At 40.6% G+C, this 13,224-nt stretch overlaps 1 protein-coding gene across 2 annotated transcripts in view; it reads right to left on the reverse strand.

Annotated features, from left to right (window-relative positions):
• RTF1 (RTF1 homolog, Paf1/RNA polymerase II complex component) overlaps positions 1-13,224 on the reverse strand; it is a 43,349-nt gene that overhangs the window by 28,116 nt on the left and 2,009 nt on the right. The window contains exons 2-3 of one of the 2 annotated variants that reach the window (XM_033108961.1): positions 12,191-12,260; positions 4,635-4,745 (exon numbers count right to left, since the gene is read on the reverse strand). Coding sequence is in view for 1 of the 2 variants with exons in the window: in XM_033108960.1 (XP_032964851.1) it covers positions 4,635-4,745 (111 nt within the window). In the remaining variant the exon portion in view is untranslated. The remainder of the gene's footprint in view (positions 1-4,634; positions 4,746-12,190; positions 12,261-13,224) is intronic. The other variant, XM_033108960.1, reaches the window with a different exon arrangement.

Here is a 13,224-nt window from a genome sequence, read left to right on the forward strand (position 1 = left end):
CAAGGCTCATAATACCAGCATGGGCCAGGGAGCTGTGTCCTATACAACTAGACTGAGAAACAACGCGCTTGCACCGGAGTGGAGGGCGGGGAGCAGAAAAAGGGGGGAAAAATTATTGGAGCCAGCAAGAGATAACAGTGTAACTAGATCAAAGTGGGAGAGCCTGAAAGATCAGATGGGGTAAGAAAAACAGAGTAGGAAGAAGCTTCAGAAAGAAGTAGAAAAAAATGGAATGGGGGGGAAAGCAAGAAGAGACCAGAGTCTTCGAAGAGGCAAGTGGGACCATAAACTCAAGGAGGAAGGCTGACAAAAGTCTTGAGGAAGAAAAACAGGTGTGACAAATGCTGAACTACAGGGCTGGAATAAATGCTTGTATTTCTCAAAAATGTTGAAAACAAGACTATACATGAAGCTTTAAAAAATAATAATTCTCGTTTAGGCAAAGGGTAGAGAACATAATTCAGCTGTTTCCTCAACTAAGTCTAATGTAGTTATATTTAATTTTGAATAACAATAAAAAAGGTTTTCTTGGTGATTTTGACTGGCAACAAGTGAAAATCTAGGCTTTCTTATCTAGCTGCAAGTATCTGTTTCTATATGATCCACTGTGTTTCTAAAAAAAAAAAAAGACTGAACTACTTGATTTAGGACTCCATTCCTCCTAACAAACAGATTTCTTTGTGTTGGCCATTTAAAAAAAAAACAAAACACCCCACCTCATGAGTGAGCAGCTACTAGCTCTTCTTCTCCTAACTTTGTTTTTCTTCCCTGTCACTCCTGTTTGTTCTCTTGGTGGTGCTTCTTCTATCAAACGCGTCCAGGGACAGGAAGTGACAGTACCACAGTGCACCAGCACAGCATTATGACCTACCCAGGTGTGGGCAATGTAAGACTTACAGATAGAATTCTGTCTCTTATTTTTATATGTGCTCCAAGATATGCATTCACCAAAAATAACACATTCACATATTCTCTTTCATTAAATGTAGGGTTTTTTTCCCCTTGCAAAGCTACTATACATGAAACATCTACTATGCCCTCCCTAATGGAACGTCCAATGCACCCACTTTTTCTGGATAGGAAACTTGCATAATTTTCCCCTATTCTGTCCCCACCCTTCCCCAATCAATTAGCTAGATATGTGCTTGCTCTAAAATCATTGCATGGCTCTCCTTATAACAAATCACCCATTAATCTTCTCAGGTGCTCTTGACCAGTTTTCTGTCCTAGTAAATCTGAGGGGACCAACATACTTTTCTTTCTGTATTCATTGTTCACTAATGACAATAAACAATAAAAAAGGTGGTAGGGGAGAAGGGTTGGGAGGTGCATTTGAAAAAACTCCAGAGTAGCTTCTGGTACAACCAGGCTCCATCTGACTGAGAATTGCTGCTTTAATAACCAAATTTCTAAAAGACTAGTTTGTAAGAAATAAGGATATAAAAATCAGAGCAGAAATTAGAAGACATAGAAAATTACCTCAGTATATGTGTTTTTTAGCTACGGAGAGGTATAATTATGAGAAAGAGAAAAAAGCAATGGCTTCTGTCTCAAACTTTATATTCTAAGGATCTCTCAGAAGTCCCCTCCTCACTTCAAAGTATCTTCACGGTGGCCATAAATCTGAGTTCACAGCAACCCCACTGAGTTCTCTAGTGGTTGGCAGGATTTTTTTTTTTTTTTTGGCAGGATTTTTAAGAAGAGATTTTCTTAATATTTTTGGACATTTGCTTAATTGTCCGAAGTAATGAAATATTCACCCTAAGCTGAGGTGCTCAGCTAGCAGCCTGGGCCAAGCAGTGACAATGCACTTAAGAACAGGTGCTTTCCAGAATGGCCATGATATCGAGGCTGCTATTCCCAGTGAGTTGGGGGAAAGTAGACTGGAGTAGAGCTGCAGGAAGCCTGTAGGCCCCCATGGGGGGCTGGGACCTGGAGGCAGCAGCAAGAGCTAAGAAGCTTGTGGAGGGAAAGTTACTGAAAGTCTCATTTCCCACTGGGCAAAGTACAGCTTGCCTGTCAGCTTTTCCTCCAGTAAGTGCATGAGCTGTTGGGTAGTATTCTCCGGTGAAGACTTTTAAAGTAACAACTTGGTTAAGTTGCTGCAAGTGACAAAGGGAACCCTAAGTTGCAAAAGTTTTTATGGACTCTGGATGTACCCTAGCACAAGTTTTGGGCTTCTCTAATGCTGCCGAGGTGATACACATTCTGCCTCCTGGGAGAAGCAGCTAAAAAGGATGAAGGGAATCCCTACAGTAACTGCATACTCTTCTGATTTAATGACAGAAATACGGAGAATGAAATACTTCATAGGATAGTTACTGCTTTGTATCTTAAGGAATTGCTAAGACTATAAACATGTTACAGGGTATTCCAGACATAACACAGATTCACACTTAACAGAATATTGTTACTCGGGGGGAGGGAACCCACAGCATCTGACTTCTGAAACATGAAAAATAAAAGTAGTTGATGTAGGAATAGTAGGAAAGAGAAATTATTTCAAGATTTTCCTGTATTGTCTGTGCATTTCAAAAAAGAAAATGGAAAAACAAAACAAGCAAATTACTTCACAGAGCTCACTGCTTTTCTCACAAACTGGGTTATTATCAATTTGAGAGGAATTAAGGCTCCTCCATTAAAAAAAAAGAAACACAAAATGAAACTCACATATTCACTACCTCTGGCTGTAGAAAGCAATTTTAGGTATATTAAATTATTTAAGATTAAGAAATCATCACTACAGTCAATTAGAATGCAATCATTTCTAATTTGCATACACAGGGCACTAGCAAAAACTGCTCTCGCTGTTAACTAAATTTCATTATAATAAAAACCATTTTTCACTTTAGTGGAACTGTAAAACAAAATAAGTACATAGTAAAAACATTTTCCTAGACTGCAGGGTAAGAGATTAAATAGAAAGGTGATATCCGGCCTCTCTCTAGGAAATTATAGTCATGTGACAACAGGGACATGTTCTGAGAAATGCATCGTTAGACGACTTTGTTGTTGTGCCAACATCATAGAGGGCACTTACACAGACCTATGTGGCACAGCCTATCATACACACCTCGGGTATGTGGCACAGCCTATTGCTCCAAGGCTGCAAACCTGGATAGCGTGTTACTGTACTGAATACTGTAGACAAGTGTAACACAATGGTAAACATTTGTGTATCTAAGCATACGAGTATGGAAACGTAGAAAAGGAACAATAACAATATGGTATAAAAGATCAAAAAATGGTCCACCTGCAGAGGGCACTTACCATGAATGGAGCTTGCAGGACGGGAACTTGCACTGGGTGAATCAGTGAGTGAGTGGTGAGTGAATGTGAAGGCCAAGGACATACTGTCCACTACTGTCCACTTTATAAACACTGCCCCACAAGCCCTCCCCCTGCTTCCTTCTGACAAGGTCAGAAATAGAACATCGAAGCTGTCAATGCTGCTGCATGATCAGGGATGTGGGCTGGATTGATTGGAAATATCGAGGAGAAACTGGCTGGCTGAGGCCTACATCACCGTAACAGTGACTGTAGGAGAGAATGAAAGGTGGCCTGAGGATCAGTAGGAGTAAGTAATAAAGATGGAGAGCGAAACGAACATAGGGGATTGTCGTGGCAATGTGGTTTGGGCTACTGCATGATGGAGCAGAGGGCGGATTAAGGAACTTTGTGGTACTCATCAAAAAAAAAAAAAAAAAAAGAGGGTTTTTAACATGGAGAGGGTATAAAACTGAGGACCCAATATTTGACTTTGGAAATTGGTGTTTGGTTCCACTGACCTCTCTGGCACAAAGGACTCTGTCTGTCATTGAATTGATGGAAGTAATAAATCTTATCTATGCTTTACTTCATCACTGCCTGAAAATCTTTCCAAAGTACGGGACAGGCTGGCTCCACACGACCACAGAAAGCTACTACTGAAGTGACAGTGGCCCTTAATACTTGTTAAGGGAGCTCCTGTGGACCTGTGTCCTTGTACCGTATCTTAGGCCCTCAACAAAGGATTTACAGCAATGTACTGCAAAGCCCATCAAGCCAGCTCTGGGAGTGCCCTCTGAATACGCAGCACTGTGGGGACAGGCTCCTCTGTGCTGAAACAGGCCAGTGCCTGACTGGCCGGGATGGAATCCGTGCACTCAAACCTGAGGTGCTGTGAGCGACAGGGAAGCTACCGCCAAGCCCCACAGATAATGCTCCTGTCAGAGAAAAAGGTATTCCTTCTGAACCACATATCCTGGCATTTTTTACAGGAAAGCTTCTTGTCTTGCTCAAGTATTTCCTCCTGAAATATGGCATACTTGATAGAATTTCTTCTCTAACATGAAAGTGGGATTAAAAAGATGAGAAATAATAGAAGAGATGACGACTAACAAGTGCCCCTTCTGCAGTAGAGCTGAAAACAAAAACTGAAAAATGTCCACAAATGCCCTGCAGAGACACCTACGAGGTACCTAGAAGCACAGGGAACATGACCATTCGAGAGTTTCCCTCAGTTTTGTTTCCCTAAGAAGTTCTTGTAGCTCTTAGGCGTAGGGCTCAGGTGAAGGAATAGAGACCATCGGGAGTCAGCGACACCGAGCCCCCCAGACACCTGTCAATCCCAGAGGCCGGAGCCCTGCACTCACCTCGTCATCACTGTCAGACGTCTCAGAGTCTGAGGAGGCTGCAGGCTGACTCACGGGGGGCTCCTTCTCCTCAGAGTCGCTGCGCTTCCGCTTGGCCAGGGACAAGAGCTCCTAATAGGGCACAAGTAGTCACATGAGTTTTGTTCAACAGAGAAGAAACTCCAAGAATAATAAAACGCCTGTCCTCTCTAGATCTCTTCTACCTCTTGGTGTTTTCAAGTGAAAAACACCATCATAGGGACTTTTATCACAACTGCCAGGATTCCCAAGTGCTAAACAAAACCTGTGCCTTCCCTCTTAATGGCAAATATATGTCTGAAATGGAAAAGTGACGATGGAAAACTGAACTGGAGGCTATTTTCAAATTGTCACCATTTTCTCTGTAAGCTACAGAAGTACTGATTCTCAGCAATTAATATGATCAGAACCATGTCTACAAAGGTAATTTGCTCCCTGTTCTTACTGATAGAGCTAATCCATACGCTGAGCATCCTCTTCCTGTAATTCATAGTAAAACTGGCATTTGTGGGGCTGCAGTGAATAAGATGACAAACTGCAAGTTTCTGAGGTTGTTTTTTATTTTGAATGCTTAAACCAGAAAAAAAACAAAAAACAAAACACCCATGTATTTCTGGTGGTTGATCCGCGGTCTGACAACAAGCAGTAAATGTGCGGGCCACTACATTAGAATCCTAATTTGACAATCCCACTATTCCCATTCACCGCTTCTACCTTGTCCTGGTGATTTAGGAGAGACTAGCGGGTGAGGAAATGTGCCACTATGTAACTCAGGGCTACAACCAGGATTTGCTCTCAAGGGGTTCCCCTTTCCTGTTACATCTCTCCAACTCAGTCACTTAAAAATGCAACAAACAAAAGGATACTTGCTCTAGTTCTGGCTCTCCGTTAATAGCAACGCCAGTCCACAATTATACTGTACTTACTAGACGCCATGTACTTTCCTAAGCATCTAACATTTAATCTTCACAGCAACCTTAAGGTAGGTTTCGTTATCATCCCCATTTAAAGATAAAGAAACTAAAGAGCAGGCAAGGTTAAGTAACTTAGCCAAGGTAATACAGCTAATACATGATGGCACCGGGATTCAAAAGAGGGCAAATAGAATCCTAGCTCCTAATTCAGTCACTCACGATTTACTAGTCTAAAACATTCCCCCCTTCTGCCAAAAAGAGAAAAATGCAACAAATAAATACTAGCAGTATTACTTCTTGATAATGATGGTGCCATACAATTATAGGTCAAGTGCTAAGATAGATTTTAAAATAATAGACTGCTATAAAGTATCTGTTTTCTTCTTCCAGTCTCTTTCTATTTTAGGCGTATACCCTCCTCGGCCAGAATGAGAAAATGACCTTCTCAGATTAACAGATGACATGCTCTCTTTCATAAGCAGTCATGAAATGTTACTCATTTCATTAGAGAGCTAGCACACCAACTTCCTGAAAAGGCTGAAGATCATAAGAACACTCTATTTTTTTTCATTCGGAAACGGTAACTCCTACTGATCAAATGCAAATTATAGCAATGTTTGTGTTTACGGTCTTTTAAAAACTTGAGGTGTAACTGACATACAGTACATTTTTTCCTTTCTTATGTATAGCTCTATGAGTTTGATAAATACATAGTTTAACCACTCCCACAATCAAGATATATGGACAGTTCCATTATTGCTCCAAATATTGCTGTAATTTGCATTTGGTCAATAGGAATTACTGTTTTGTAGAGTGTTCTTATGATTTTCAGCCTTTTCAGGAAGTTGGTGCTCTTCAAATTCCTCCCTCCATCCCCTGGCAACCACAGACCTGCTCTCTGTCCCTATAGGCCTCCTTATAGAATAAATAAATCTTTTACAGTATATAGCCTATTGAGTCCAGTTCTTTTACTTAGTATAACACATTTGAGATTCATTCATGTTGCAGCATTTATCAGTGACTTACTCTTTTTTATTGTTAAGTAGTATTCCATTGAATGGATGTACCACACTTTGTTTATCCATTTATCAGTTGAAAAACATTTGGGTTCCCAGCTTAAGGCAATTATATGTCCACATACAGGTTTTCATGTAAACATAAGTTTTTATTTCACTTGGGTAAATACCTAGGACTGGGACTGCTGAGTTATATGGTAATTTGTGTACAGTCTTTATTTACTATTATTTTCCTCACATTACCTTAATGCAAATTTATAAAATTTAGAAAGACTTCTGGTAGGTAATCTCTTTCCTGACCGTTTGAGGTTCACGAATATACCAGAATTCTGTTTTGATACCAACTCATAACAGGGACTTGGATACACTAACAATCGGATCCTTCTCTGGAACATTAACTATTACAAGCAGTAGACAACCATCACAAGTTACTATAACTAAAGTGCTAAGATGTTACTACAGCCTTTGTGTTCAAGAGGTCCCACTCTATACTACAAATCTAACAAACAGCTCTCCTTCATCAACGAACAACTGCATCTGAGAGGTAATCCCGCTTCTTCTACGACAGTAAGTACCGTATTAACAATAGTATGGAGACAGCAAAGACCTTCTTCACAGGGTGAAAGATCCCCTTTTCCGAAGTTGAGAATTATACAGGAAGTTATCAGGGGAACTCATTAGCAAGGCTACTCTATATAGTTAAGTCCTTTATATTCTATTGAGGGCTCTTAGATACAGCGGAACAGACCAATGTACAACGGAAAGGTCTTTCCAACACTGCACATAAGAAGAGACCATCAGATTTGCTACCTGTTAGGGTTAATTTATCCAACGCCTGTACTCAAAAAAGCCAATCCAAGCCTGATTCATGCACAAGGGGTAGGTCCATCTGTAGCTCTCTCCTGCCAGCCTGCTTCACTGTGCCCCACCGGCTGAGACAATGTTTCTGTGTATCCAGTGGTTCTCTCTCACCATCATCCTTGCATTTCATCTCACCCAGTAAAAACTGTCCTTACTTATGTCAGCGTTCCTCTAGTGGAATAGCAGCATGGAGTGCCAGCATGGTCTATCAAATTTAAGCTGAACTAAAGAACTGCTTAAAGTAATGCCAACGTCCAACACACTACAGGTATGGCTGTGTAGGATGCCATGTCTGGCTTCTAGGGCAGTTTTATTAACACTGCTTAAGAGCCATATTTAACATTAAACTGCCCAAATTGAGACCCTGTAATATAGCAACTCTAATTGCACTAGGGTAATGTTTATTAAAACAGCATTATTATGGCTAAGATTAGAATTCTAATCCATCAATATGTGAAGACTCATAAACCTTAAGATTTAATTCCCCCACCCCAACATTCACAAATAGTGTATTTTCTGTGATGTCATGTTAGGATCGACCTGTAATAAAGCAACTTACCCCCCCTTACTTAAAGGAAATTAAATCTCACCTCTTTAATCAGACCTCCTATGATCACATGTAACTTGTATCCATATTCTGCACCCCAGAAAGAGAGAATACAATCTCATATGGACACACCTCAGAGGTGTTTATAGCCAATTAGCATGCTGAGCTATCTCCCACTTATTCATTCCCCAAATATAACTAATGTAAGTAATTAGTACTAGCTAGGGTGACCAAACATCTGGGTGTGCTCAGGCCTGTCCTGCTTTCAGCACCGCAAACCATGCATTCTGGGAAACTCCTCAGTTCCAGGCAAACAGAGACAGTTACTGACCCAACAACCAGTACCTAGTACTACCCACCAAGCCCTGGACAGACAGTCATGAAGAAAAGATACACAGTCCTTAAGCTCATGGAATTTAAAATCAAGTCAGGCAGACAGACAACATACAAGTAAAGAAAACAAGTATGCCTGGTGCTAAGAAGGAAGTGAATAAAGTGAAGGGGAACCTGTCTGAGACGGGGTGATCAGTGGAAGCTCCTCTGAGGCAGTGTCATTTAGGTCGAGACTAGAAACTTTGGGGGAGAAAAAGGAGTGCACTTTTTTGGACAGAGTCTCCAGACAGAATAGCTAAGGCCCTGATGCTGACAACAGCTTAGCTTTAGTCAAATAACGGAAAGAGAACCAATGTGAATGGAGCTTAGCAGGCGAAAGGAAGAATGGCACATGGTAGGTTAGAGGTAGGAAGAAACCAGATCATTCCGAGGTTTCTAGAGCAGGATCAGGAGCCTGGCTTTTATTTGAAGGCAGTTGGGAGCCATCAAATGGTTTTAAGCAGGGGAGTAACCATCCCCTGAGGGTTTGTAAAAGACTATCCTGATCCCAGAGGGGCCAGGGTGGACATGCAGAGAGGAGTCAGAAGGAATCCACAGCAACGTCTCCAGAATGGATGGTGACCTGGGCAAGGTAAATAGCCACAGGGACAGACAGAGGTGGGAGGACTGAAGAGCTGCTGAGGAAAAGTGCAGTAATTCACGGGGGTTTAAATATGAGGTGTTAATTCCTATTCTTTCACACCAAAACTGTTGGTAGAAGTCCATGACTCCAACAGTGGACATTAGTCAGTTTTCAGGAGTAAGGAATGGAACCAATGTATACGTGGTTTTGAGGGGACAAAGAGGTATTTCTGTTTTTTGTAGGGACTGTTTCAATAAGAATGTACTGTTTTTATAATATAAAAAAAGAAAAATCAAAACAATGAGCATAAACATGAAAATCCTTCTAAAGTAATAATCCCAAAGAGGCAGCATAACAATCCTTTACATTATTGGCACTAAATATGGCAACTTTCCCTTCAAGTTTCCAGCAAAATAATTATAGTTGTAGATAAAATACTGAGTTACATAAATGCCCATAATTTTACAGAATTGACAAAATAAAACCTGTTTTCAACCATCCAAAACAAAAGGTACATAAAAGTTTAAAGAAGTTCTACTGCTAACTTGTTTTTACTTAGTTCTCTCTCCCAATACACTTTCTAACTAATGCAGATTTCCATTCCTTAAAGGGAAATCATCATTATAGCAGAGGCCCTGCAGCAAGAACCCCCAAACTGACAATGGTCCTTATCTCTGTAGGTGATCCTTTTGTGACCAGGCTAGAAAACTTGGTAAGCAGCGTTTGCTAAGTAGCATCTGCTTATTCAACAAAGATTTATTAAGTGCCTACTGTGTGTCAGGCATGCATTATTTTCAACTACCTACCTGATGTCGCCACTTGGATTATCTCACAGACAACTTTAAACTCTACACATCTAATACTGAACTCAAGATTGTCACCTTTAAACCTGACCTTCCTCGAGGGCTCCCTCTTTCACGCCAGAACCTCCTCATCCTCACCCCAACTCCAATCAGTCATCAAGTCCTCTCAGTTATATATCCTGAATATTATGTCCAAATCTACTTTCTGTTGTCTCTGTAACTACCATACCGATTCACGTCAGGCATTCATTCAGCAAATACTGTGTGCTGCATGCCAGGCACGGTTCTAGGTGCAGAGATAGTACGGTGAACAAACAGCCCTTCCCTTCTGGAGCTTCCAATCTAGTGGAGCTTATGCTGTCAACCTTCTCTCACCTGGACTCTTCTATCCATCCGCCACCTAACTGGTGTCCCCCTCCAGATTACTACCCACATAGCAGCCTGAGCAAACTTGTTAAAAGGCAAATCTTAACACCTCTTCCAGCTCAAAATCCTTCAATGGTTTCTCATTGCTCTCGGAATGAAGTCTAAAGTCCTTACAATTGCCAACATGGCCCTGCCTGTGGTTCTGAACCTTTTAACCTCCGGAGACAGTAAGCTCAATTATACCTCATGACTCAGTGTACATGTACATGCATATACATGAAACACCAATTTCACAAAACAATACTTACTATGAGGTCTGACACACTTGATGCTTTCTATTTGATTCAATTTCATTTCTATTTTTAATGCTGGCTGTGATCCACTAAACTCAAAGGGTCCAAACAGACTACTTCTGCAGCTTCATTTGCACCACTCTCTCTCCAATTAGTTATATTTTCATCACTGCTTCTTTCAGTTTCATGCGGGTGCTAAGTCCTTCCTGCCTCAATATTTCTGTACATGCTGGTCCCTCAACCATGAACACTCAACACTTCCCTGGACTCTTCGATCTCTGGCTCTCCTTTTCCCTGACACGTATTCCATGTCTCAGTTCACATGTCACTCCCAAAGGCTCGTATATAATAGGATGCCACACTCAGTATCCTGGCTCTTCCTTCACACAGTCTGTAGTGAAATGACCCTCTGAGCAATGCTGGCCCCTGCTCCGCCCTCCTCTCATGCCCCTCCTTTATTTCCCTCTAAACTCCCTGAAGGTGGAAACTGTTTCTACTTTGTTCACAGGAGCCCTAGTGCCTGGCACTGTGTAACACATTTGTTGGAAGAGAAACAATCTCTGCCCTTGGGGAACTTACAGTCTAGGAGGGGAGCAGTAAGTACACCAACAGAACTGGTGTCAGAAGATGGGTTTTGAATTTTTCCTAAGAGATTCTCTGTTAAAGCTCCCCTGAGACTCAATCTTCTCGGCACTATTTTCAAAGAAAAGTTGAGTGAAATTACCAAGTGAGTTACATCAAGTTAGATGAAACATTATGACACAAACTAAAAACTTCACAAGCCAACCCTGATATTTCTCACAAGTTCGCCCTAAACTTTACTGTAAAAAAGACTGTGTTAATGAGAAACACAATTTTAAATTTCCCAACTTGAATGGGGAAGGTTTATGGAAGGATACTTTGTAACAATGATACTTTTTTACATGTAATATCTAAAAATAATTCCTAAAAAGTACTTAGGGGGCCTATTCTCTCAAAGATAAATTTAACCATTGCCACTTCAAGTAGGATGAGCAGAGAAAAACAGGACATGACAACATAAGCATCATTTAAAATAAGAAAAGAAATAAACTCAAGTAATCCAATATGTATGTAGCTCAATTTTTTTCCTTGAAAAAGGCAGAGTAAAGTTTTCATAAATACTGAACTTTATCACTCTGAATAGAGAACTCTGATTCCTTTATTATCTTGGATGCTTTTCATTTTCTAGAACCCACTGCATAAATATTATTTCATAAAGAGTGACACATATTATCTCCATGGAGGCACATGATGGGGTAAAAAGCCTAGGTTTCCCTCAAATTCTGTTTTGTTTTTTTCCAAGAGGTGCCAAAGGCAAGTATCTTCATGATTTGCAATTTTAAAATGTTGAAGAAAGGGTGTGGCCAACATAAAAAGTAAAGTCACTATCAGGTCACATGTTAAAAGAAATTCTTCGAATTCTCAAAGGTTTGAGCTTTTAAAAGCACCGAAAGTTAAAACAGATTTTAAACAACTCTGATTTAGTTACTACATACCTCTTCCCATCAAGAAGCAAGGCAAAAAAAAAATACAAAAAACAGGCCTCAATAAAAAGCATCCAACAATTCAAACAGCTTCAGAGATCTAGAAGAACCACCAGCTTTGCCACCTTAAACATCTCTGTTAATTTCTTTCAGTTATACCTGCACACACTTCAAGACACGAAGTTATTTCTCTCCCAAACTACTTAAGAGTGTCCTGCTAAAAAGATCAGCATCAGAGGTGGTCTCAAGCATTAACATAATAAGTACCTGGGCTGTACCTGGTAAAAATGCAGAGTCCAGGGCTCTATCCCCTGAGGATCTGATTCAGTAGGTCTGGGATGGGAGCCCCTGCAAAGTACATTTTAAATAAGCAACCCAGGTAGCTTCTCACACAGGTGGCCCTCCTCCCACCACCAGAAAAAAACCACTGTAGAAGACTCACCTGCCTCACCTTCAGCAAGGACTAAGTTGATGATAATACTTCTGACATAATGGCTTAGATTCCCATCGGGAAAACCCAGGGATAAAGGACCTCCTATGTTCCACTCTCACCCTAGACACTCAGAGAGTTGTCATGGTTTGTTCTTTTCCCCAAGTACAATACACTAGACAACAAATACGATGCTATAATCCCAAATGAAGACCTAGAACTAGATGGAGCAGTCCAAGGCACCTTGGTCAGGAAAGGCCCAGAATGCATTCGTTTTGTTCTCAGGATTCTTAAAGACCCCCAAAGCAGGCTGACTGAACTTCTGCTAAAGATTTCTAGTGAAAACTTCTAGAGGGCAGAGATTTTTCTCTGATTCCTCTGACAGCCTGGCACAGTGTTGAACAGACAGGTAGATTGAAGGCACTCTGTTAAGATGTGCAGGGAAAGAGAATTTTGATCTGGTTCCCATCTGATAAAAGAATGACAATGAGTGGTTGAAGAGGAGGAAGTTGAAATTGCTGTTAAAATGTATTAGGTATTACTTACACATTTCATGCTAATTTCTTTTTACAAATAGAGTTGGGTTTAAAGTTGCAATCCCCTCCAATTCTTAACTTTGGAAAAGCTCTTTGTGGATCTCTCTACCACAAAAGGAAGCTCTCAACTCATTTCATTTGTCAGAATTCTGTGGAAAATCACTAAGGACAGAATAATCTGCTTATTTCATTCATCATCAGAACCGACATCTTGACAGTGCTTTACCAAGAAAGCCCCCCAAATAATCTTTATAATTGATGTACCAATTTTCTCTAAACTATTCAATGTACTTTACAAACATGAATTCTAGCAACACGGAAAATGGCCATAATACACATTCTCATT

The sequence above is a fragment of the Rhinolophus ferrumequinum genome, chromosome 6 (genome assembly GCF_004115265.2).
Source record: "Rhinolophus ferrumequinum isolate MPI-CBG mRhiFer1 chromosome 6, mRhiFer1_v1.p, whole genome shotgun sequence".
Lineage (NCBI taxonomy): Eukaryota > Metazoa > Chordata > Mammalia > Chiroptera > Rhinolophidae > Rhinolophus > Rhinolophus ferrumequinum.